The 26024-nt window shown below is 40.2% G+C and overlaps 1 protein-coding gene across 5 annotated transcripts in view; it reads right to left on the bottom strand.

Annotated features, from left to right (window-relative positions):
* Window positions 1-26024, bottom strand: part of ASCC1 (activating signal cointegrator 1 complex subunit 1) — a 118860-nt gene that overhangs the window by 42392 nt on the left and 50444 nt on the right. For all 5 annotated transcript variants that reach the window (XM_010373058.2, XM_030940434.1, XM_030940435.1 and 2 more), the window contains exons 6-7: window positions 19060-19196; window positions 10638-10757 (exon numbers count right to left, since the gene is read on the bottom strand). In XM_010373058.2, coding sequence (XP_010371360.1) covers window positions 10638-10757; window positions 19060-19196 — 257 coding nt within the window. The remainder of the gene's footprint in view (window positions 1-10637; window positions 10758-19059; window positions 19197-26024) is intronic.

The following is a 26024-nucleotide window of genomic DNA, read 5'->3' as shown; positions in this document are numbered from 1 at the left end:
AACAAGCCCCACTCTTGTGCAGCTCACGTTCCGGTAGGAGGAATGAACAAACACACACGCGTACCTCGGGGTGCCATGTGCCTTGAAGATGAAACGGCAGAGAGGGAGTAGAGTGTGATCTCACTCTGCTGACCATAGTGCAGCTAATATAAGTGCACTATGTTACGTAGAGTGATCAGGAAGGGTCTCCCTGATAAAGTGACATTTGACAGAGACCTGAGGGAAAAGCATTCTAGAGAGAGGAAACAGCAAATACACATATCTGAGATGGGCATATGCACAGGAGGACTGAGGAACAGAAAGGATGCCAGTAGTGAAACTGCAGTGAAACTAGAAAGAGAGAAGTGACGAGGTCGGAGCGATGTGACCAGGTTACCTGAAGCTCTCAGGCCCGTGGAAGGACTTTAGTAGTTACAGAGTGAGGTGGGAGCTTTTGGAGGGTGTTTAGCAGAAGACTGACATGATCTGGCTGCTGTGTGGAGGACAGATAGCAGTGGAGGCAGGATAGAAGCAGGAAGGCAGTTAAGAGGCTGTGGCAATCACGCAGGTGGCTGGGACAGTGGCACTGGAAGTGGTGAGAAGTGAGATTCCCTGGTATAAGGGAGTCAAAGAAGTGAAGGTGATTCTAAAAGCATTTTTGTCCTGAGTAATTGAGAGATTGAATGTCAAAGAACACAATCCATTCAAGGACTGGAGAAAATCTATAGAAAGAGAAGGGCAAGCTGAAGCCAAGCTATGAAGGCCCCATGGGTCAGGCAGGATTGGACTCGTATTTGGTAGGCCATAGGAAACCGACAGTTGTTTTTTGTTGCTGTTCTTGTTTTTCTTTTTTTTAAGAGACATGATCTCACTCTGCTGCCCAGGCTAGAGTGCAGTGGCACAATCACAGCTCACTACAGCCTTGAACTCCTGGGGTCAAGCTAGCCTCCTGCCTCAGCCTCCCAAGTTGTTGGGACTACAAGTGCATGCCACCATGCCCAGCTGATTTTTTTTTAAAACTTTTTGTAGAGACAGGGTATCGCTATATTGCTCAAGCGGGTCTTGAACTCCTGGCCTCAAGCGATCTTCCCTCTTTGGCCTCCCAAAGTGCTGGGACGACAGGTGGAACCACCATGCCAGGTCATCAATGACAGTTTTTAAGAAACAAGAAACAGGCCAGGCGCAGTGGCTCACACCTGTAATCCCAGCACTTTGGGAGGCCAAGGTGCGTGGATCACGAGGTCAGGAGTTCGAGACCAGCCTGGCCAACATGGTGAAACCCCATCTCTACTAAAGATACAAAAAATTAGCTGGGTGTGGTGGTGCATGCCTGTAATCCCAGCTACTTGGGAGGCTGAGGCAGGAGAATAGCTTGAACATGGGAGGTCAAGGTTGCAGTGAGCCAAGATTGCGCCACTGCACTCCAGCCTGGGTGACAGGGCGAGACTCCATCTCAAAAAAAAAAAAAAAAAAAAAGCAAGAAGCATAAGGAAAAAAAAAAAACAAACCCTAAAAGCCTGGAAACCAGTTAAGAGAGATGTTGTGCTTCCTTATATACTTATCTTAATCTTTTTCCCCAATTACAAAAATAATACAAGCTCATTATAGACCACATGCAAAGTACCAAAAAGCATAAAAAGGAAAACATAACCTCACCATGCACAGATAAACACTTAATCTTTCTGTGTTAAGTGTATATCTATAGATGGTGAGTTTACCTAACCAGAAAAAATGTTCAGGTAAACTAGTTTTAAAAGTTTCTGATTAACACCATTGCAGAACCATAATATTTCTTCTTCCATTTATTTATTTATTTATTTATTTTTGGAGACAGGGTCTCACTCTCTAGCCTAGACTAGAGTATAGTGGCACGATTTTGGCTCACCGCAACCCTCTGCCTCCCAGGCTCAAGCAAGTCTCCTGCCTCAGTCTCCCGAGTAGCTGGGATTACAGGCGTGCGTCACTACCACCTGGCTAATTTTTGTATTTTTAGTAGAGACAGGGTTTTGCCACGTTGCCCAGGCTGGTCTCAAACTCTTGACCTCAAATGATCCACCTGCATCGGCCTCCCGAAGTGTTGGGATTACAGGCGTAAGCCACTGTGCCTGGCTGAACCATAATATTTCTAAATATAACTTAGGTCTGAATATAACCATGCACCACAAATTGCACCTCAGTTATAAATCACAACAGAATAATTCCTCACTTTCCCCCTTCTTCTCTTAAAGGAAAAAAGTAGACAGGGAGTTCAGCTACATAAAACTGAACATGAAACACGAAGCATGAAATACTGGCGTAAGTAAACTAAACAGATCACATGAAAGAAATCAAGTTTCCACCTTTGTCTTTCTGGAAAACTAGGATTTCTGACAATTTACAGACTCAAAACTTTGAAGGGGCTAATATCCTTTAAAAAGTTCTAGTGTAACCTGCTCTTTTTACGCAGGAGGAAATGATGCAGAGAGGTTGGGTTGCTCAGTCAGTGACAGAGGAACCAGAATCCAAGTCTACATGCAGCCTGTGCTGTTTTCTTTCTCTTTGTCTTTTTTTTTTTTTTTTTTTTTTTTTGAGACAGAGTCACTCTGTCAACTAGGCTGGAGTGCAGTGGCGCAATCTTGGTTCACTGCAACCTCTGCCTCCCAAGTAGCTGGGATTACAGACACTCGCCACCACACCCAGCTAATTTTTGTGTTTTTACCAGAGATGGGTTTCGCCATGTTGGCCAGGTTGATCCCCTGACCTCAGGTGATCTACCCGCCTCAGCCTCCCAAAGTGCTGGGATTACAGGTGCAAGCCACCACTCCCGGCTTGTTCTGTTTTCAATTCACTGTGCACTCCATGAAGACTGGCTCTTTGTCTTATTCACTGTTCTATCTCTGCACCTAAACTAATGCCTAATTGGCACATAATCAGTGCTCAACAGTCTTCACATGCATTCATGAATGAATTCACAGATAGCAAATATTTTGGAATTCTATTAAGAGAGCTTAAGGGTACTTGGACATAATCACTAAATTTCAGGTTGACAATATGTCACTTTTTTTTTTTTTTGAGATAGTCTCACTCTGTTGCCCAGGCTGGAGTACAGTGGCACAATCTTGGCTCACCACAACCTCCGCCTCCCCGGTTCAAGTGATTCTCCTGCCTCAGCCTCCTGAGTAGCTGGGACTACAGGTGCCTGCCACCACTCCCAGCTAATTTTTTGTATTTTTTAGTAGAGACAGGGTTTCATCATGTTAGCCAGGATGATCTCCTGACCTTGTGATCCGCCCACCTCGGCCTCCCAAAGTACTGGGATTACAGGCATGAGCCACCACGCCTGGCCATTTCTAACTTCATTGATCAATTCTTACTTGATTGATTCTTTCCTGTTTATGAATAAGTCACAAAGTTTCTCTATGCCTCTGCTTCCTAATAAGCAAATTAAAAATAACATAGGGTTGCTATGAAAAAAGGAATGAATTATTCTTAAGCAGCTTTATCACTTAGTGCTTTGGATTTGAAAACAGAAGCCAGTTATTAATGCATTAAATCTAAGCTCTTAAAGGCCTGTAAATGCTACAAAGCTCAAGCATTCCAGGACCATCTTTACAGATAAGGTGTTTGTGCTGCAGAATGATCACTGACTGCCTAGAAAGTGCAAATTTCAGGCTTTTGTTTGGACTTTTCCTCCCAATTTAATTCAGCTCCATTCAATTAATGCTTCCTGAGTGCTCACTGTGTACAGACATTATCCTAGTGACTACAAGAATAAAAACTAAGCAAAGATGGTCTTTGTTATTAACAGATCTACAATCTACCAAGATAAGTTTTTTGTTAGTTTTATATGAGACTATAAAGTAGATTTTGGTAATGACATAAGCAGTACAGAGTGTTTGGGTAATTTAAAAGTTGAAGAGATTGTAGTGGGGTTAGGACCAGAATAGGTTACAAGGAGGATGGGCTTAGGATAAGAAGCTAACTGCACTCAATGCATTTTTATATATCAGTTGAATGAATAAATAACAAACGTTCTTTGAACATCTATGTCATGCATTATGAAAGGCAGCTGAATAACACATACTCCCTGCCCCCAAAAATCTTACAGTCTATTTAAGAGAAAGAAGAAAGGATGGCAAGCAGAAAGAGAAATAGTATTTGGGCAAAAGAGGAGTAATGTAAGGGAAATTTCAGTCACAAGAAACAGTATTAACAAAGACACAAAGGATCATCCACCAATAATGAAGCGGGCTGGGGCCCAGGGCAGGGAGATAGAGCTGAAGTATTAAGATGGTGTCATACTGGAAGATCTTGAATGCTAGACTGAGGATTATGAATTCAAAAGATGATGAGAAATGAAAGATTTTTAAGCAAAGTCCTATGGTACACAAGCTATTGCTTAGACTGATGCAGTAGTATTTCATAATATCTATATTCACTAACATAAAAGTAATGTCTAGGTTATATTTCATAAGAAAAGAACTGCAGAAATACATGTGTAATGTGATCAATTTACATAAAATTATATGCATAGACAATGACTCTCAGTATTTGCTCTGGGGACGAAAACTCAAGAGCGGGGCGGGAGGGGAAGGAACTGTTTAATTTTCACTTCACCCATCTGTAAGATTTTATTTTTATAGGCAAAAACAATGCAAAAAGAAGCTTGGCTATGAAAGGAAGATGGCAAACTATGTATAGTGATGCTAGGCTGTACCATTGTGGAATTTAATGCACACATAATTACCTCTCTCATCTTTTCACCAAACATCTCAAAAGAGTAGACTATATCCACTTATTTTAAATGTCCTCTTTGTGTCCCATAAGCACAGGCTTTACAGTCAAACAGAGCGGGGTCAAACCACAATTCTGCCACTTACAAGCATACACTAATTACTACTAACCTGGACCTGCCCAAGTATACCAAGTATAACATCAAATTGTTCATACAGATATACACTATATACACACATACACACACATACATACATCAGACAAGCTAAAAGAAAAACACTGCTTGCTATTCAGAAACAATGACTGGCAAATTATTTACGTAACCAGGCTAACTGACTTACTCTTCTATTGCTCTCTCTTCCCACTTTTGAGATGGGGGAAAGTCAGTATACAAATTGCTTTGTAATCTCTTTTTAACACATAGTAATCTACAGTGAATACTTTCCCAAGATATAATGTTTAATCAACCCACAGTATTCTCTGTTCTACAGATGTTCTATAGTTTATTTTCCATCAATTTGATGTTGATGAACATTTAGATTGCCACCAGTATTTACTGTTATATACAATACTGTAATCAGGATTATATGAAAATCCATATATTTGTACACATTTCTGATTAATTCCATTGGATAAATTTCTACAGGAAGAATCAGCAAGCCTAAGAAATATAAAACAAAATACTGGGAGTAAAAGGCCAATATGCTCTCTAGAAAGCTTATATTAATTTATACTTTTACCAGCAATGACCTTCTCATACCTCTTAACAAACATCTACCTAGTTTTCTTCTATTTTTAAAATTACCCTTCCTTGTAACAGATGAATTATTGAATAGATTTAAGCTCCCTAAGATAAGGGCCACTGTACCCATTTTTGTTTCCCTTATGGTATCTGGTACAATGCCTGGTACCAGTTTGTAGGTACTAAACTATTTATTTTTTGATATTTATCTTTTGTCTGACTGCTTGTTAGCCCTTTTACTGATCTCTTATCAATGTTAAAGCTTTTACAAGTATTTTTAGTAGAATGCTATTTATTTGCAAATAATGACCATTTGGTCTTTTAAAAACATTTTCCCACACAACACCTATGTACTTTTTAAAGTTGTCTCTGTAGCTGGGGTGTTAGCCAAAACTTTCAGAACAATGTATTTAATATTAATGATAAATGTAGGCAACCGTGTTTTCTGACTGTAATGGGAATAAAACTAGTATATTACTGTTCAGTATGATTGCTAATTTAAAACAGACATCATATTAGACAATATCTATTTTTATTTTTTGAAAGTTGTTTTTAAAAATATTAAATTTTATCAAAGTCTTTTAGTCATGCACTTAGGTATTATTTTTTAATTTGACCCATTTAGTAGGATAGTATTAGATTTTCTGTTCCTAATTCATCTTTGCATTCCTGAGAGGAACCAGTTTAGTCATAAGAGTTCATATTCATCTTATTCTTACCCTCTACTTTCAGAAAATTGCCAAATCCAGCAGATTTCTTTTTTTTTTTTGGTGAGACGGAGTCTTCCTCTGTTGCCCAGGCTTGAGTGCAGTGGCGCGACCTCAGCTCACTGCAACCTCCACCTCCCAGGCTCAGACAATTCTCTTGCCACAGCCTCCAGAGGAGCTGGGATTACAGGCATGTGTCACCATGCTCAGCTAATTTTTGTATTTTTGTAGAGATGGGGTTTCACCATATTGGCCAGGCTGGTCTTGAACTCCTGACCTCTGGTGATCTGTCCGCCTCAGCCTCCCAAAGTGCTGGGATTACAGGTGTGAGGCACTGCACCCAGCCAGATTTCACTATTCTTGCATCCACGTGATTCTTGTTGCTATTACTCTAGTTCAAGCCTTCTTTGCTTCTCAGCTGGACTATAGTAGTGGCTTTTTTTTTTTTTTTTTTGAAACGGAGTTTCACTCTTGTTGCCCAGGCTGGAGTGTAGTGGCTTTTAAATACCTCCCCCTCCTGTTCCTGATACTTCGTTTCCATTACACATGTAGTATACGCCTGCATACAATTTATATAGTCTCTCAATTTATTTATAATTTCCTGCAAAAAGGTATTAAATGGGTTGGGCACGGTGACTCACGCCTGTAATCCCAGCACTTTGGGAGGGCTGAGGCAGGTGGATCACGAGGTCAGGAGATTGAGACCATCCTGGCTAACACGGTGAAACCCCATCTCTACTAAAAATACAAAAAATAAGCCGGCCGTGGTGGTGGGCGCCTGTAGTCTCAGCTACTCGGGAGGCCAAGGCAGGAGATCGGCGTGAACCCAGGAGGTGAAGCTTGCAGTGAGCAGAGATGGTGCCACTGCACTCCAGCCTGGGTGACACAGCGAGACTCCGTCTCAGAAAAAAAAAAAAAAAAGTATTAAATATGTTTTGTCATATTTATTCCTAATTTTCTTAAAATTTTTGTTGCTACTATAAATGTGTTTTATTTTAAATGATGCTGCTTTCTGTTTGCTGCTGGTATACAGAAAACCAAAGGATTTTATTAGACTGATTTTATAGTCAATCACCTTACTAAACTCGCTCTTCTTTTTTTTTTTTTTCCTTTGAGAGACAGGGTCTCGCTGTTGCTCAGACTGGCCTCAAACTCCTGGGCTCAAGCAACTCTCCAGTCTCAGCCTCTCAAGTAGCTGGGATTACAGATGCATGCCACCATGCCTCAAACTCCCTTATTATTTCCTAATAACTTGGTAACTGCAGGTAACCTTGTTTTATCTCTGGTCAGAAAGTATAATATGTAAGATACCAACTCATTAAAATGTATTAAGCCTTACTTTATGATCCAGTATGTAATCAATTTTTTTCTACTGTTCCATGTGTCTGAAAAGAATAAGAATTCTCTAATTACTGGGCATGTAATTCCAGAGATGACTATTAGATGAAACTTGTTCATGGTCAAAATATTCTGTATCTTTGCTGACTTTATATCTGCTTGATCTACCAATAATTGAGAAATAGGTTGCAATCTCCTCCTATGATGAAGGATTTCTCAGTTTTTCCCTAATAAAACATTAACTATACAAATTTCACTTAATCTACTTTAAGGCTGTTCTACTAGGCTCCTACAAGTTTAGAACTGTTATATCTTCTGGGTAAAATGAACCCTTTATCATATATGATAGCCTTCTCTATTGCTAATAATGCATTTTTTTCTTTTTCTTTTTTTTTTTTTTAAACAGTCTCACTCTGTTGCCCACGCATGATCTATGCTCACTACAACCTCCGCCTCCTGGGTTCAAGCAATTATCTGCTTCAGCCTCCCGAGCAGCTGGGATTACGGAGACCCGCCACCACGCCCAGCTAATTTTTGTATTTTTAGTAGAGATGGCGTTTCACCATCAAATAAAGCAAATAAATGTGGGAGCCTGCCTAGAGAATCAGATTTTCTCTAGAAGGTTTCCGGCTCAGTGTGAACCTTCTTCTACCCTGCCCTAAATAAAAAGACCACACGAAAACAAATTTCCAATGCATGTGGGGCTTCTCTGTTCACCAGAGGCTTCAATTCAACTAATAAATGACATTAACACCGGAAATGGCTCTGGATGCCAAGGCCAGCCTTAGAAATCGCCTCAACTGCAGACTGAGAATCGCTGGGAGGGACGTAGGTGTGGTAATAACAAAAATTAAAAAGAGTAAACATTTGCAACCTACAGAATGAGAGAAAATGTTTGCAATCTACCCATCTAACAAAGGGCTAATGCCCAGAATTTACAAAGAACTTAGACAAATTTACAAGAAAAAAATCAAACAACCCCCTTAAAAAGTGGGCAAAAGATATGAACACTTTTCGAAAGAAAACATTTATGCAGCCAACAGACACATGAAAAAATGCTCATCATCACTGGCCATCAAAGAAATGCAAATCAAAACCACAATGAGAGACCATCTCCCACCAGTTAGAATGGTGATCATTAAAAAGTCAGGAAACAACAGGTGCTGGAGAGGATGTGGAGAAACAGGAACGTTTTTACACTGTTGGTGGGAGTGTAAACTAGTTCAACCATTGTGGAAGACAGTGTGGCGATTCCTCAAGGATCTAGAACTAGAAATACCATTTGACCCAGTGACCCCATTACTGGGTATATACCCAAAGGAGAATAAATCATGCTACTATAAAGACATATGCACACGTATGTTTATTGCAGCACTATTCACAATAGCAAAGACTTGGAACCAACCCAAATGTCCATCAATGATAGACTGGATTAAAAAAATGTGGCACATATACACCATGGAATACCATGCAGCCATAAAAAAAGGATGAGGTCATATTCTTTGTAGGGACATGGATGAAGCTGGAAACCATCATTCTGAGCAAGCTATCGCAAGGACAGAAAACCAAACACCACATGTTCTCACTCATAGGTGGGAATTGAACAGTGAGAACACTTGGGACACAGAGCAGGGAACATCACACACTGGGGTCTGTCATGGGGTGGGGGGTTGGGGGAGGGATAGCATTAGGAGAAATATCTAATGTAAATGACAAGTTAATGGGTGCAGCAAACCAACACGGCACATGTATACATATGTAACAAACCTGAACGTTGTGTACATGTACCCTAGAACTTTAAAAAGTGTAATAAACATTTTTTGATGTTTTGATAATGTGTGTGCCAAGCACTATTTTAAGCATTTTAAGTAATTTAATCTTTTTAATTTTTTTTTTTTTTTTTGAGATGGAGTCTCACTCTGTTGCCAGGCTGGAGTGCAGTGGCGCGATCTCGGCTCACTGCAACCTCCACCTCCCTGGTTCAAGTGATTCTCCTGCCTCAGTCTCCTGAGTAGCTCGGACTACAGGCGCATGCCACCACGCCTGGCTAATTTTTTGTGTTTTTTTTAGTAGAGATGGGGTTTCACCATGTTAGCCAGGGTGAATTCGATTTCCTGACTTCATGATCCGCCCACCTCAGTCTCCCAAAGTGCTGGGATTACAGGTGTGAGCCACTGCACCTGGCCAATTTTTTTTTTTTTTTTTTTTTTTTTGAGACAGGGTTTCTCTCTGTTGCCCAGGCTGGACTGCAGTGGTGTGATCGTGGCTCACTGCAGCCTTGACCTCCTCAGGCTCAGGTGATCCTCCCACTTCAGCCTCCTGAGCAGCTGAAACTACAGGTGTACACCATTATGCCTGGCTAATTTTGTTTTTGGTTTGTTTTTTTGTGTTTTTTTGTATAGAGAGCTTCTTTCACTCTGTTGCCCAGGCCAGTCTTGAACTCCTGGGCTCAAGCAATCCACCCACCTCAGCCTCCCAAAGTGCTAGGATTATAGGCGTTAGCCACCACGCCCAGCCAAAATTAAGATTAATAAACTTATGAAGTTGGTAAAGTTTTCATCCCCATTTTGTCCTGGTATCCACTACAACCGCATTACATCGCGTTTGAAACTCATATTCTAAAATGCCATCCTTTCTGCCTCTTATCCTGGAAAACACAAAGGAACCACTGAGTTCCACGAAGACTATCAACACCCGTTATCCAAGTAACTCAGCAGCTACCAGATTCGCCTGGTGCAGGGTGCGCACCTATAGTCACAGCCACTTGGGAGGCTGAAGCAGAAAGATCCCTGGAGCCCAGGACGCTGAGATTAGCTTGGTCATAGTAAGACCCCCATCCTGAAAGTCAGACTTAAAGTATACTTTTTCCTACAACAAATTCCTCTTCCAAGAGATTATCAAGAAAGAAAGAAAGAAAGAAAAGAAAAGAAAAGAAAAGAAAAGAAAAGAAAAGAAAAGAAAAGAAAAGAAAAGAAAGAAAGAAAGAAAAGAAAGAAAGAAAGAAAGAAAGAAAGAAAGAAAGAAAGAAAGAAAGAACGAACGAACGAACATGTTCTTTACAATAAGAACTCAAAGAAAAGGAATCAAAATCAATCAAACTTTTGAGGATGATTTCAGGTACCTCTTGATTGAAACAAAGAAGCATTCCAGAAACATACCTGTTGGAGCCATCTTTCATATGGACTTTGGCGTAAAGAACATCCACCATGCCAGGATCATCATTCATGTATTCTATCCCTGCCATCTCCACTTCTAGGGGTTTACCCCCAGAAATGTCACTGCAAAGGAAAAAGCATTAAGATGTCTGTTTAAGCTAAGAGGGCTATTATATTTTGAAACATGGTTAATATACATAGTCAAATATGTATGTTACTTACATTATGTACAAAAACATAGTAGTTGTGTTTGTTCCCTAACATTATCTAATTGCCCTTCTAATTTCAAAATTAGTAAATTTTCAATGCACACAAATTGGAAAACACTGGAAAGTATTTCCAATGTCACACTATATTTATCCCAATACCAGTTTATTAGCACAGTCTCATAGATAAAGTAAAGTGACGACAGTTCTGATCCATAAAGACATTTACTATGTTGGCTTATCTCTCAGGTGCTCATCTCTACTATTTCTACAAGTTACAAACAGCATTTCACTCATATAACAAAGGTGGAGGTGTAAACTGATATCACATCTTTATTTATTTTTTTGTTTGGTTGGTTTGTTTTGTTTTGAGATGGAGTCTTGCTCTATTGCCCAGGCTGGAGTGCAGTGGCACGACCCTGGCTTACTGCAACCTCCACCTCCTGGGTTTATGCCATTCTCCTGCCTCAGCCTCCCAAGTAGCTGGGACTACAGGCACCTGACATGATGCCCAGCTAATTATTTTGTATTTTTAGTAGAGACAGGGTTTCACCATGTTAGCCAGGATGGTCTCAATCTCCTGACCTTGTGATCTGCCCGCCTCGGCCTCCCAAAGTGCCTGGATTATAGGTGTGAGCCACCGCACCTGGCCTTTTTTTTTTTTTTTGAGACAGTTTTGCTAGTCGCCCAGGCTGGAGTGCAATGGCACAATCTCAGATTGCAATCTCCGCCTCCTAGGTTCAGGTGATTCTCCTGTCTCAGCCTCCCAAGTAGCTGGAATTACAAACGTGTGCCACCATGTCCGGCTAATTTTTATATTTTTAGTAGAGACTGGGTTTTGTCATGTTGCCCAGGCTGGTCTTGAACTCCTGGGCTGAAGCCATCTGCCTGCCTTGGCCTCCCAAAGTGCTGGGGTTATGGACATGAGCCACCGCACTTGGCCTATGCATAGGGTTTTAAATGAGGCATAAAGTTTTGTTTCGAGTATCAAAAGATTGGCAACAGACTAAAAGTCAAATAACATGGTACTGATTAGATAAACCATAATACTATGAGCAATAAATAAACTATACATGTGACTAAGGAAGCTTTTAGGTACTGATATAAAAAGATATAAAAACTGATTAAAAACTGATACAAAATGATATATAAAACTGATATAATAAATTATATTTCTAAGTTTTAAAAAAGGTCTACAACAATGTGCATGCTATGCTACTTGTACAAAAGATGGAGGTAAGAAAAAAAATATGTTCTATATATTTGTTTACACATCTATAAAATCCCTGGAAGGATACAGAGAAAGTGACACACTGGTTGCCTCTAGAGAGGAAAGCAGGTGGTTGATGAATTTCAGTGGTAGAGAAACTCCACTGCATATCCTTTGCAACTTTAAATTTTTGAACTATGTAAATGTATTATCCATTAACAAGTTAAAATTTTAAAAAATAGGCCGGGCGCGGTGGCTCAAGCCTGTAATCCTAGCACTTTGGGAGGCCGAGACGGGCGGATCACGAGGTCAGGAGATCAAGACCATCCTGGCTAACATGGTGAAACCCCGTCTCTACTAAAAATACAAAAAACTAGCCGGGCGACCTGGCGGGCGCCTGTAGTCCCAGCTACTCGGGAGGCTGAGGCAGGAGAATGGCGCGAACCCGGGAGGTGGAGCTTGCAGTGAGCTGAGATCCGGCCACTGCACTCCAGCCTGGGCGACAGAGCGAGACTCCGTCTCAAAAAAAAAAAAAAAAAAAAAAAAAAAAAAAAATTTTAAAATATCCAAAATAAACCAAAACAAAAGTGTATATACTGAATACTTTTATTTAGAGGACATTAAAAAACAAACCAACCAAATCTATGCAATAGAAATCAGAACGGAGGTTGCTTCTGGGAGAAGTGAATTCACTGGAAAAAGGCATGAGGGACCCTCATGGGGCGATGGCAACGTTCCACGTCTTGATTTGGGTGAGGCTGCACAGGTATAGACATTTTGTCAAAGCTCATCAACTACACCTAAGATCTGTGCATTTTTACTGTAAGTAAATTACACATCAAAGGAAAAACATGCATATACGTATCCAAAGTGTTAATGGTAATTACTTTTAAGTGGTAAGATTACAAGTGATATTTTATTTTTGTGTATCTATAATTCCTGCTTTCCTAAAGTTAACATGTATTACCTTTGTGTTAAGTAAAGCCCCACCATCCTGTTTTCTTCCCGGGCCCCTTATTAAACTCGTACTCCAAGTTGTGCCTTGTTGTGCCATGCTGAAACCCAATTAAAAATCAGCTCACTGCACAGTCTTCTCCAAACCCCAGGAGGATAGGCACTTTCTCCATCTTATCCACATCTATATCCTCAAAATCTGACACCATGCCTTATACAAAATGGGTGTTCAATAAATCTCTGGTAAACATTAAATGGATGTTTTAAGGGGGAAGCTGTTGTGGACAATTTTGAGAAGAATATGGTCACAGGCTGATATATTAGTTTGAATATGTGTCCCTGCCCAAATCTCCTGTTGAATTATAATCCCTAATGTTGGAGGTGGGGCCTATTGGGAGGTGTTGGAATCATGGGGACAGACCTCTTGTCAATGGCTTGGGCCACCCCTTGGTGATAAATGAGCTCTCACTCTGAGTTCACACAAAATCTACTTGTTCCAAAGTGTATGGCACCTCCCCTGCCACTCTCTGTTGCTTGTTCCTGCTTTTGCCATGTGACGTGCTTGATTCCCTTCACCTTCTGCCATAAATGAAGCTTCCTGAGGCCTCCCCTGGAGCCGAGCATGCTTCTTGCAAACCTGCAGAACCGTGAGCCGATTAAATCTCTTTTCTTTATAAGTTACCCGGTCACTGGTATTTCTTTACAGCAATAATGCGAGAACAGCATAATATACATGCTATATTGTCATTAAGTAAAAATGTGGTGCTGCCTTAAAAACAAAAGGATTTGGCCGGACGCAGTGGCTCACACCTGTAATCCCAGCACTTTGGGAGGCTAAGGCGGGTGGATCATGAGGTCAGGAGATCGAGACCATTCTGGCTAACACAAAGAAACATGGTGAAATCCCGTCTCTACTAAATATACAAAAAATTAGCCAGGCGTGGTGGCGGGCACCTATAGTCCCAGCTACTCGGGAGGCTGAGGCAGGAGAATGGTGTGAACCTAAGGGGCGGAGCTTGCAGTGAGCAGAGATCTCGCCACTGCACTCCAGCGTGGGCGACAGAATGAGACTCTGTCTCAAAAAAAAAAAAGAAAAAAAAAAATTTTAGGATCAATCAAAAGACAGCTGGAAAAAACGTTGTCTTGACATTGAACCCAGGTCATCGGGATGCTTTGTAGCCTAGGAATCCTAATAGTAAAGATTCCCTTAACACTTCAAGGCCTTATTACTGCATAAGACCAAAACTTTTCTCAGTATGAAATTAGTAACTCAACTATTTCAGGCAGACACTTTTCTTTCCGTGTTGACCAATGTGGTCTCAAACTCCTGGGCTCAAGCAATCCTCCCAGCTTGGCCTCCCAAAGTGCTTGGGTTACAGGCATGAGTCACTGCACCTGGCCCAGATACTTTTTCTAATTAAGAAAAATTGCAGCCCCAATCATAGTAAGTCTTCCTATAGCCACCCCTAATAAGAAGTGAAACATTTCAAAACACAAGCCAAGCTCTGAACTGTCATCTGAGGTATGTAGCTTCAATCAATACACAATATATCTCCATTCCAAGCACTAGCCAAAGAGTTCAATTTGAAAGATTGCCACTGAATCTTATCAAAGTGAAGTCAAAAAAGTCTGTTTGAAAAAAAGTTTCACACTAAATATACATCCCCCACCATTTCTAAAGCTCTTACCCTGCATAGTTAAATCACCAGAAAGCATCACAGCATTGGCTTAGATTCCCACTAAAATGTTTTTAATGGGTTATATTTAATGTTACATCTGCAATTTCTAGGGTCAGCAGAAGAAAGACCCATAAGAACAATGTTTTTATCTTCTGCAAAATTCCTGTTAAAGACACTGTCCATCATCATTTAGCATTCTTTATTAAGATTTACATGAGAGGCCGGGCACGGTGGCTCAAGCCTGTAATCCCAGCACTTTGGGAGGCCAAGAGGGGCGGATCACGAGGTCAGGAGATCGAGACCATCCTGGCTAACACGGTGAAACCCCACCTCTATTAAAAAATACAAAAAACTAGTTGGGCGAGGTGGCAGGCGCCTGTAGTCCCAGCTACACGGGAGACTGAGGCAGGAGAATGGCGTAAACCTGGGAGGCGGAGCTTGCAGTGAGCTGATATCTGGCCACTGCACTCCAGCCCGGATGACAGAGCAAGACTCCGTCTTAAAATAAATAAATAAATAAATAAAGATTTACATGACAAACTTTTGACAGACTGAGAACCAGAAAATGTTACTCTCCTGAAAAAACTGTTATACTGCACAACAGCCTGAGTGTACTTAACACTACTGAACTGTGCACTTAAAATGGTTATAATGGCAAATTTTATGTTGTATTTTACCACAACTGAAAATTTTTTTAAACTATAAAAAAAATTGTCATACTGCTTTATCAGACAAGAACTATAATAAGTGGTGTACTTCTTTTTGTAATTTAGTTCAAGTACACTGGTGTCAGAAAATAGTACCAAACTTTAATGCTCAAGTACAATTATTATCTTACCTTGATTTTCAGGTAGAATTTTCTCCCTATACCATCCTTACGGTTTCTAAATCTCTGACTGTAACATTTCTTTTGTATACATGTCCTCTTAACTACCTCAAATACTTGGAATTAGATGGGGTACTAAGAACAAAAAAAAAAGTTAGAAACAATGAAACAGGATCCAAAGCCTGCTTTATGAGCAGAAACACAAACTCTTTCAACCTACCCCTAAGATTTATCAAGAGGGAGATTGAAGAGCAGGATAGAAATCCAATGGTTTGCCCGATAAACACTTTGTCTTGGTGGCCAAACAATTACATCTGGGACACCAGTAAGCAAATACTTTCCAACTGATGTCACGTGAGGCAATAATCAGGCATTAACGTTTGTTCATGGGTATTTTCTCTCCTCTTTCTAGTCCCTTTAAACTTCTGTGGTTTGACATCAGACCTGCTGGGAAAACTGAGGCACAGGAGGGTGCTGCTGGGACTGAAGAAGAGCTGCACATCTGTCAGACTCCATACTCAGAGCCAGTGCACGGTCTGTATCCTATATCTCACAAAGAAAAGTCACCAGGGACACAGCCGGAGCTTCCGAATTTACTAAACACTGAATAATTCATTCAAAATCTATAGAGCTACATAAGCCTTTCACTGAAAAACTGAAACAAAAATCCTGTTTTTGGTCTTATAGCATCCTTCAAATTAAAAAACTACCCCCAAATTTAAAACGAATACTCAACTACTCATTTCTTTAATATAGCCATATAGCACCACAGTTTAAATCAAATTCCAATATAGCCACATTTATTTCAATACTCCAATTTTAAAAACCATCAAATTAAACTACAGCACACTATGTACAGCTCTGTTCATTTTTCAGTGTTTTCCTTTCATATTTTAATTTGGGACCACTACACCATAAAAGGTTCAGGTTAGAAATGCCATTATTTACGATTTTTTTTTTCTAAGTATATACCAAGCACAAAGATTAACATCAAAGAGCAAGAAAAAATTCAATGATCCAATTTACTGATTTACTTACCAGAGCTTTAACAGAAGTACCCTTTTTGTTTTTTTAAGAAGTAGTCTCTTCTCAGAAGTAAATCAGTTTTGCACTTTTTACTTTTTAAACAAATGCATGTGATGGGGGAAATTAGGAGAAGAAGGTTGGGGAGGCTTGCTTTATTTTACTCGCTGGTTCCACATCTTTCCAGCTTTTTAAAAAGAGCATCTTTAAACAAATTTTTGCATGCACTGCAGATTTTTGGCAGGGTAACTTTGTCCTATTTCAAAAGCTTTGCTGAATTTGAAAAACTACAATTACTGTTTTCATACTGTCATGTCAAAAATTCTGAGGAACTATAAAGACTGCTCTTTATTCCCTAGGCACACTAACTCTGACATGCTTAAAGGGCTCCGATTTGGCATTTAGTCACAAAAGGCACCAAGAGACATAAAAGGGAGGAACTCAGCTAAATCTTCCCATAGCTTAGGATAAAGCTTCAGTGATTAAAAACCTGTGACCTGATTTTCAAAAGGTAAAAAGAACAAATACTTCTTTAAACAAATATTTTATCTACCTTTAAATTTTTTCTTAGCAGGATTATCCCAATGGCAGCCAAGGAAATGCAGCAGCTTTCAGTTTAGTTTAGCAAAAAGTAAACTGGAAATAAGTTAAAGTATCAGAACTGATCCTTAAACCATGTAAAACTGCCTTGCTTTGTAAAATAAGGCATAATATTTTGCTTTAGACAATGACACTTGCATTAGACAGCAAGTATCTAATGACAAACACCAAATTATTTTGCATTTCAGGTAAGATCTAGAGAAAACAGACATGTCTGTTACTGAGCAAAGAACATGACAAGAAGTGTTTTTGCTCTCTCAGATTCAGAAAGGATAGGAGACTGCAAACCCTATCAGATTATGATCTTGCTCAAGAAAAATAGTTTATCTTTGAAACAATTAGTGGAAAAGGATAACTGGCCCATAAAGTGTTTTTGTATTACACAGTTTCTTTTCTTTTTTTTCTTTTTTGAGACGGAGTCTCACTCTGTCGCCCAGGCTTGAGTGCAGAGGTGCCATCTCGGCTCACTGCAAGCTCCGCCTCCTGGGTTCACACCATTCTCCTGCCTCAGCCTCCCGAGTAGCTGGGACAACAGGCCCGCCACCACGCCCAGCTAATTTTTTGCAGTTTTAGTAGAGGCAGGGTTTCACCGCGTTAGTCAGGATGGTCTTGATCTCCTGACCTCGTGATCTGCCCGTCTCGGCCTCCCAAAGTGCTGGGATTACAAGTGTGAGCCACCACACCGAGCTACACAGTTTCACATACAACATAACTAGAGAAAAATTTTAGATCCTTTTACCTTGTTCTATCCAATGAACCAGGTAAACCATTTCTATAAGGCCATGTTAGAATAGCATGGGGCCTGCCTACAAGAATGGAATAAAAAAACTATTTGAGTGAATTGGCTTTCACATTTCTCTCCTTTGTCAGTCTTAAGTAAAAGGAAGAAAGTAAAGGGAAATAGGGGAAGATACGGTTCTTTGAAATAAAGCTGTTATGTCAGATGTATGTGTAAATTAAAATTTTACAGTAAAAAAGAGTAACAACTCTGCCCTCAGAACAGTAATGCTTTCCCTGAGTCAAAACAGATTGCTTAGACTATTTCTGGTATCCTTTTTGAACTGCCTGGACATGGCAGCTCACGCCTGTAATCCTAGCACTTTTGGAGGCCAAAGCAGGAAGGTTGCTTGAGACCAGGAGTTTGAGACTAGTCTGGGCAACAGAGCAAGACTCCGTCCCTAAAAATAAATAAATAAATAAATAAATAAATAAATAATAATTTAAAAAGGTTTTATCTTTTTAAATTCTTGCTGAATCAAATAAAATTATTTGTATTTAAAAAAAAAAAAAGAGGCTGGGTACAGTGGCTCACGCCTGTAATCCCAGGACTTTGGGAGGCTAAGGCGGGCGGATCACAAGGTCAGGAGATCAAGACCATCCTAGCTAACACAGTTAAATCCCGTCTCTACTAAAAATATAAAAAATTAGCCGGGTGTGGTGGCGGGCGCCTGTAGTCCCAGCTACTCGGAAAGCTAAGGCAGGAGAATGGCGTGAACCTGGGAGGCGGAGCTTGCAGTGAGCCAAGACTGTGCCACTTCACTCCAGCCTGGGCGACAGAGCGAGACTCTGTCTCAAAAAAAAAAAAAAAAAAGTCAGTGTTTCTAAAATATAATGAAGACTTTCCAGAGACTCGTGTTATAATGTTTGAGTTACTGTAGTAGACAGAATAATGACCCCCAGAGATGTTGATGTCCCACTCTCTGGAATTTATAAATATTCTATCTTACATGGCAAAGAGACTTTTGTAGATGTGATTAAGGCTACAGATTCTGATATGAGAGGTTAGCCTGGATTACCTGAGTGGGCTCCATCAAATCGCATGAATCCTTCCCACGTCATACACCCTCTAGTTCAAAAACAAGTCTGTAACACCAAAAAGAAGCCAGCCCAGGTAGACCACCCAATCCCATCCCTGAGGATTACTCACTTAATGAATTCCTCTTTACACTGCTGCAGCATCTCACATGTCTGCTGGATCTCTTCCTCACTCAAAAGCACCAACATCCCAATAGTGAGATGAAGCTTCTTGGGATTCTGGAAAATGCTGCTGTCAACCCCATGATCCTGTTATCAAAGGAAGAAAAACAAGAAACTCTGCCCTTACAAAGGCAAATGGCAAGAATAAAATTGAGTCCCCAGAAATAAACCCACACACCTACAGCCAAGTGATTTTCCACAAGGTGGCAAGACCATTCAATAGAGACAATGTCCTCAATAAATGATGCTGGAACAACAGAATACCCACATGCAAAAGAATAAAGCTAGACTACAACCTCCTACCATATAAAACAATTAACACAAAATAGATCATGACCTGGAATTCGGCAATGGATTCTCAGATGTGGCACCAAAAACATGGATGACAAAAGAAAAAAATAAACTGGACTTCATCAAATTAAAAAACTTTTGTGCATCAAGGACACTATCAGGAAAGTGAAAAGAAGCCTACAGAATGGCAGAAATATTTGCAAGTAATTTACTTGATAAGGGTCTAGTATCCCGAATATACAAAGAACTCTTCCAATTCAACAACGAAAATACCATCTAATATTTTTATTTTTTTATTTTTATTTATTTATTTATTTATTTATTTATTTATTTATTTTTGAGGCAGAGTCTTGCTCTGTTGCCCAGGCTGGAGGGCAGTGGCGCGATCTTGGCTCATTGCAAGCTCCGCCTCCCGGGTTCATGCCATTCTCCTGCCTCCGCCTCCTGAGTAGCTGGGACTACAGGCGCCCACCACCATGCCCAGCTAATTTTTTTGTATTTTTAGTAGAGATGAGGTTTCACTGTTTTAGCCAGGATGGTCTCAATCTCCTGACCTCATGATCCGCCCTCCTCGGCCTCCCAAAGTATTGGGATTACAGGTGTGAGTCACCACGCCCGGCCCAATTTTTTTTATTTTTTAAGAGACTGGGTCTTGCTCTGTCACCCAGGCTGGACTGCAGTGGCGCAATCACAGCTCACTGTAACCTCAAACTCCTGGCTCAAGTGATCCTCCTGCCTCAGCCTCCTGCATAGCTGGGATTATGGGTGTGAGCTACAGAACCCAGTTGAACCTAATTTTAAAATGGGAAATGGGGCCAGGCACAGTGGCTCACACCTGTGATCCCAACATTTTGGGAGGCTGAGGCAGGCTGATCACTTGAGGTCAGGAGTTCAAGACCAGCCTGACCAATATGGTGAAATGCCATCTCTACTAAAAATATAAAAATTAGCTGGGTGTGGTGGCAGGCGCCTGTAATCCCACATACTCGGGAGGCTGAGACAAGAGAATCGCTTAAACCCGGGATACAGAGGTTGCTGTGAGCCAAGATCACACCATTGTACTCCAGCCTGGGTGACAAAGTGAGACTCTGTCTCAAAAAACAAACAAACAAAGAAACAAAAACAAAAACAGACAAAAGGACTTGAATAGATGTTTTCTCCAAGGCAGAAATACAAATGGCTAACAAGCAGAACTGGCTAACAAGCACATGAACATTATTAGTCACTTAGGGAAATGCAAATCAAAACCACTATGAGTTACCATATCACACCCACTAAACTGTCTATAATCAAAGTAATGGAAAATGACAAGTGCTGGCCAGGATGTGCAGAAATTGGAACCCTCATACATTGTTGCTAGGAAGGTAAAATGACTCAGTCACTGTGAAAAACAGTTTGGCAGTTCCTCAAAAAGTTAAACATAGAATTATCATATGACCCAGCAATTCTACTCCTAGGTATATGCCCAAGAGAATTGAAAAAGGGACTCAAATACATGTATATGCATGTTTCCAGAAGCACAACTCACAATAGCCAAAAGATGGAAATAACCCAAATGTGTATCAACAGATGAATGGATAAACAAACTGTGGTATATACACAGAGTGGAATATTATTCAGCCTCAAAAAGGAATGAAATTCTGGCTGGCCGCGGTGGCTCACACCTGTAAACCCAGCACTTTGGGAGGCCGAGGCAAGCAGATCACCTGCGGTCAGGAGTTCGAGACCAGACTGACCAACATGGTAAAACCCCTGTCTCTACTAAAAATACAAAAATTAGCCGGGTGTGGTGGTGTGTGCCTGTAATCCCAGCTACTCAGGAGGCTGAGGCAGGAGAATTGCTTGAATCTGGGAGGAAGAAATTGCAGTGAGGCGAGATCGCGCCACTGCACTCCAGCCTGGGTGACAGAGCGAGACTGACACTGTCTCCAAAAAAAAATTTTGGCTCTGGGAAGCACAAAAAGTAAATATACCTCACGAATCCCTTTTTTAAAAAATTGAGGTGAAATTTGCATAATATAAAATTAACCATTTTAAAGTGTACAATACAGCAGTATTTATATTTAGTGTATTCAATGTTGTGCAACCACCAGCATTCTTTAATAGCAAAACTTCATCATTTGATAAAAGCATTCCATACCCATTTATTTATTTACTTACTTTATTTATTTTTATTTTATTTTTATTTTTTGAGATGGAGTCTTGCTCTGTTGTCCAGGCTAGAGTGCAATGGTGCAATCTTGGCTCTCTACAACCTTTGCCTCCTGGGTTCAAGCAATTCTCCTGCCTCAGCCTTCTGAGTAGCTGGGATTACAGGCGCCTGCCACCATTCCTGGCTCATTTTTGGATTTTTTTGTAGATGGGGTTTTACCATGTTGGACAGGCTGGTCTTGAAGTACTGACCTCAGGTGATCTGCCCACCTCGGCCTCCCAAAGCGCTGGGAATGTAGGCGTGAGCCACCATGTCCAGCCCTCATACCCATTTAAATAATCACTCCTCTTTCTCCATGTCCCATCCCCTAGTGACCTATAATTTCCTTTTTGTCTATCTGGATTTATCTATTCTGGATACATTATATAGAAAGAATCATACAATATAAGACCTCTGTGACCAACTTCTTTCATTTAGCATGATGTTTTCAAGGTTCATCCAAGCTAAAGCACTATCACTGCTTCGTTCCTTTTTAGAGTTAAATAATATTTTAGTGTACGTATGTACCAAAATGTGCTTATTAATTCATCTACTGATGAAGATTTGGGTTTTTTGCACCTTTGCTATTAGGAATAATGCTGCTATAAACATTTGTGTACAAATTTCTGTGTTGACATATGCTTTCAGTTATTTGGGGTACAGGAGTAGAATTGCTGGGTCACATGGCAATTCTATGTTTAACTTTTGAGAAACCACCAAACCATTCTCTACATTGGCTGAACTAACAAATATTCCCAGCAGCAATATATGAAGGTTCCTGTTTCTCTACATCTTCACTGACACTTCCTTTTTTAAAAAAATGATAGCGATCCTAGTGGGTATAAAGTGGTATTACATTGCGGTTTTGATTTGCATTTCACTAATGATCGATGATGACATCTTTTCATGTGCTTTTTGGATATTTGTACATCTTCTTTGGAGAAATGTCTGCTAAAATCTTTTGCCCATTTAAAAACTGGCTTTTTTCTTTTTTTTTTTTTTTTTTTTGAGACGGAGTCTGGCTCTGTCACCCAGGCTGGAGTGCGGTGACTGGATCTCAGCTCACTGCAAGCTCCGCCTCCCAGGTTTACCCCATTCTCCTGCCTCCGCCTCCCAAGTAGCTGGGACTACAGGCGCCCGCCTCGTCGCCCGGCTAGTTTTTTGTATTCTATAGTAGAGATGGGGTTTCACCGTATTAGCCAGGATGGTCTCGATCTCCTGACCTTGTGATCCGCCCATCTCAGCCTCCCAAAGTGCTGGGATTACAGGCTTGAGCCACTGCGCCCAGCCGAGTTATAATAATTCTTTATAAATTATTGATACTATACCCATATCGGACCATGGATCCCTTTTAAAGGAAGGTAGGTCTCAAATTTCATTAATCTCATTCTGCAAATGAAAACAAGAAAAAAAAAAAGTTGAAGCTCTTCTGTTCCAACAGGAACGAAACAGGTATCCTATCACTGAATTGCAAGTTCTTATTGTATAATCAGGTGTCTGGCCTAATAAAATGCCCTAAAGGCAGAGAAATGTATTTTATCAAATGTGAATAGCTTACATCCTGTTCTTGGTTTGCCTAAGGCTTACTGCCTAATATTTGCCTTGGCAACAGTAGTTAGCTGATTCTTCCTTTTCTAAGTGTTAATGGAGCTTGAGCTATTTTTACATCTGATGGAAAGTTTTGTGATTCCACACATCAATACAAATTGCCTCATTTAATGAAAGTGACTGTAAGGAACAATCAGCTTTAATTGTGTCAAGGAAGGCTAAGTGCAAAGCTTATCACCCCAGCATCTCTAACCCATGGCCTGCCACATTAGAAAAGGCATGCAAAGCCCCTCAAATGATTTTAATATGCACAACTCCATCCCAAACTACAATTGAGACTTACTCCCCAGCAATAACCGTATATTTGTTGGGCCCTTGCTCTGCTCCAAACGTTTTCTATGCAACGTACAGACAAATATCTTATGAGGGAAGCACTATTATCAGCCATACTTTATGGATGAGGAAACTGAGGCACTGAGAAATTAAGCCACTTTCCAAAGGTAACATTGCCAGGAAGAGATGAGGTCAAAATTCAAACCCAGGCAGTCAGGCCCCAAAGCCTATACTTTTGATCAATATTATATACATAGCCTTCCTAGTAATAGTTGCCCAAAGGGGACTAGGACCATAGGACACCACCCAGAGGCAAGTCCTTATGCATTTCAACACAACTCACTCAATAAATGGATCTAATCACTGTATAAGCCCTGAAAATAAAGAGAATCTCATAATTCTATGAAAGAAAAGTGGTTTTAGTATCTGTCTTTTCTAGCCAGGCACAGTGGCTCATGCCTGAAATCTCAGCACTTTGGGAAGCCAAAGCAGAAGGATCACTTGAGGCCAGGAGTTCAAAACTAGTCTGGGCAACATAGATCAGTTCAAGACCAGCCTGGCAAACATGTTTCTTTTTGTAGAGAAAAAAAAAACCAACATAATTGAGTTTTTTTCTCTACAAAACACACACACACACACACACACACACACAATATCTGCCTTTTTTTAGATATGACACCAAAAGCATAACCCATAAAAGAAAAAAAAATTGATAAAGTGAACTTAATCAAAATTTAAAACTTGCACTTCAAAAGATACTATCAAGAAAATGAAAAGATAAGCCACAGAGAAAAATATTTGGGAGAAAGACTTTTGCAAGTCCTACGTCTGATAAATATAAACATAAGAAATTCTTAAAGTTCAACAATAAAAAGATACATAATCCAATTTTAAAATAAGCTAAAGATTTGAACAGATATTTTCCGAAAAGAGGATATACTAATGGCTAATAAACTTATGAAAAGAGGCTCAACATCATTAGTCATTAAATAAGTGCAAATCAAAACCAAAATGAGATATTACCTCAGACCCATCAGAATTATTATAATCAAAAAGATAATAACAAGTGTAGATGAGGATATCGAAAAACTGAGCAGCCACTTTGCAAAACAGAAATTTGTAAAATGGCACGGCCACTTTGGAAAACAGTTTGGCAGTTACTCAAAAAATTAAACATAAATTTACAAAAATTCACAGAAAAAAATAAAACCCAGCCATTTCACTCCTAGGATTCTACCCAACGAAATGAAAACAAAGGTCCACCTAAAGATGTGTACATGAATCTCACAGCAATATTATTTATAATAGCCAAAGAGTAGGAACAATCCACAAGTCCATCAACTAGTGAATGAATAAACAAAATAGAGGCTAGCCATATATGCAACACTATTCGGAAATCAAAAGTAATGAACTACTACTAACACATGCAAAAGTATAGCTAAACCTCAAAACATTATGCTAAGTAAAAGAAGCCAGATGCAAAAGACTATGTATTATATATGATTCTATCTATATGAAATGTCCAGAAAGGACAAATCTAACGAGACTGAAATCAGGTTAATAGTTGCCTGTGGTGAGGAGTGGGGCGGCAAACAGGCAAAAGGGAACTTTTTAGGGTATTCTAAAGCTGGATTGTGGTAATGATTGCACAACTCTGTAAATTTATTTAAAATCACTAAATTGTACACTTAAAATGAATGAATTTTATGGTATGTAAATTATACCTTAATGAAGCTGTTAAATAAGTTGTGTCTACGTCTTTTTTTTTTAAGACAAGGTCTCCTCTGTTACCCAAGCTGGGGTGCAATGGCAGGATCATGAATCCTGCAGCCTCAAACTCCTGGCCTCAAGCTATCCTCTCTCCTCAGCCTCCCAAGTAGCTGGGACTACAAGCTCTCATCACCAAACTCAGCTAATTTTTTTTTTAATTTTTGTAGAAATGGGGTCTCATTATGTTGCAAAGGCTGGTTTCAAACTCCTGGCCTTAAGCAGGCCTCCCACCTGAAGCTACCACACCTGGCTAGCCCACTGGCGGTGGCTCACGCCTGTAATCCCAGCACTTTGGGAGGCCGAGGCAGGGGGATCACAAGGTCAGAAGACTGAGACCATCCTGGCTGACACAGTGAAACCCCGTCTCTACTAAAAATACAAAAAAAATTAGCCAGGCGTGGTGGCACGTGCTCGTAGTTCCAGCTACTCAGGAGGCTGAGGCAGGAGAATTGCTTGGACCTGGGAGGTAGAGGTTGCAGCGAGTCAAGATCGCGCCATTCCACTCCAGCCTGGGTGACAGAGCAAGACTCCGTCTCAAAAAAATAAATAAATAAAATAAAATACTTTTAAAAATCAAAGAAAAAACTCAAAATGCTATTGAACAATAGGCAAAAGACAGACACTTCACAAGAATAAAGATATAAAAATGACTCGAACATGTAGAAAGACATACAATTTTGCTCATTTAAAAAATGCAAATTAAAACTACACTGAATACCATTTCTCACCCATCAAACTGACAAAAATTCAAAAGCTTCACAATACACTCTGTTGGAGTGCTG

Source organism: Rhinopithecus roxellana, chromosome 11 (genome assembly GCF_007565055.1).
Source record: "Rhinopithecus roxellana isolate Shanxi Qingling chromosome 11, ASM756505v1, whole genome shotgun sequence".
Taxonomy (NCBI): domain Eukaryota; kingdom Metazoa; phylum Chordata; class Mammalia; order Primates; family Cercopithecidae; genus Rhinopithecus; species Rhinopithecus roxellana.
The sequence above is the reverse complement of the archived record's forward strand: the minus strand, read 5'-3'. Positions and strand labels throughout refer to the sequence as shown.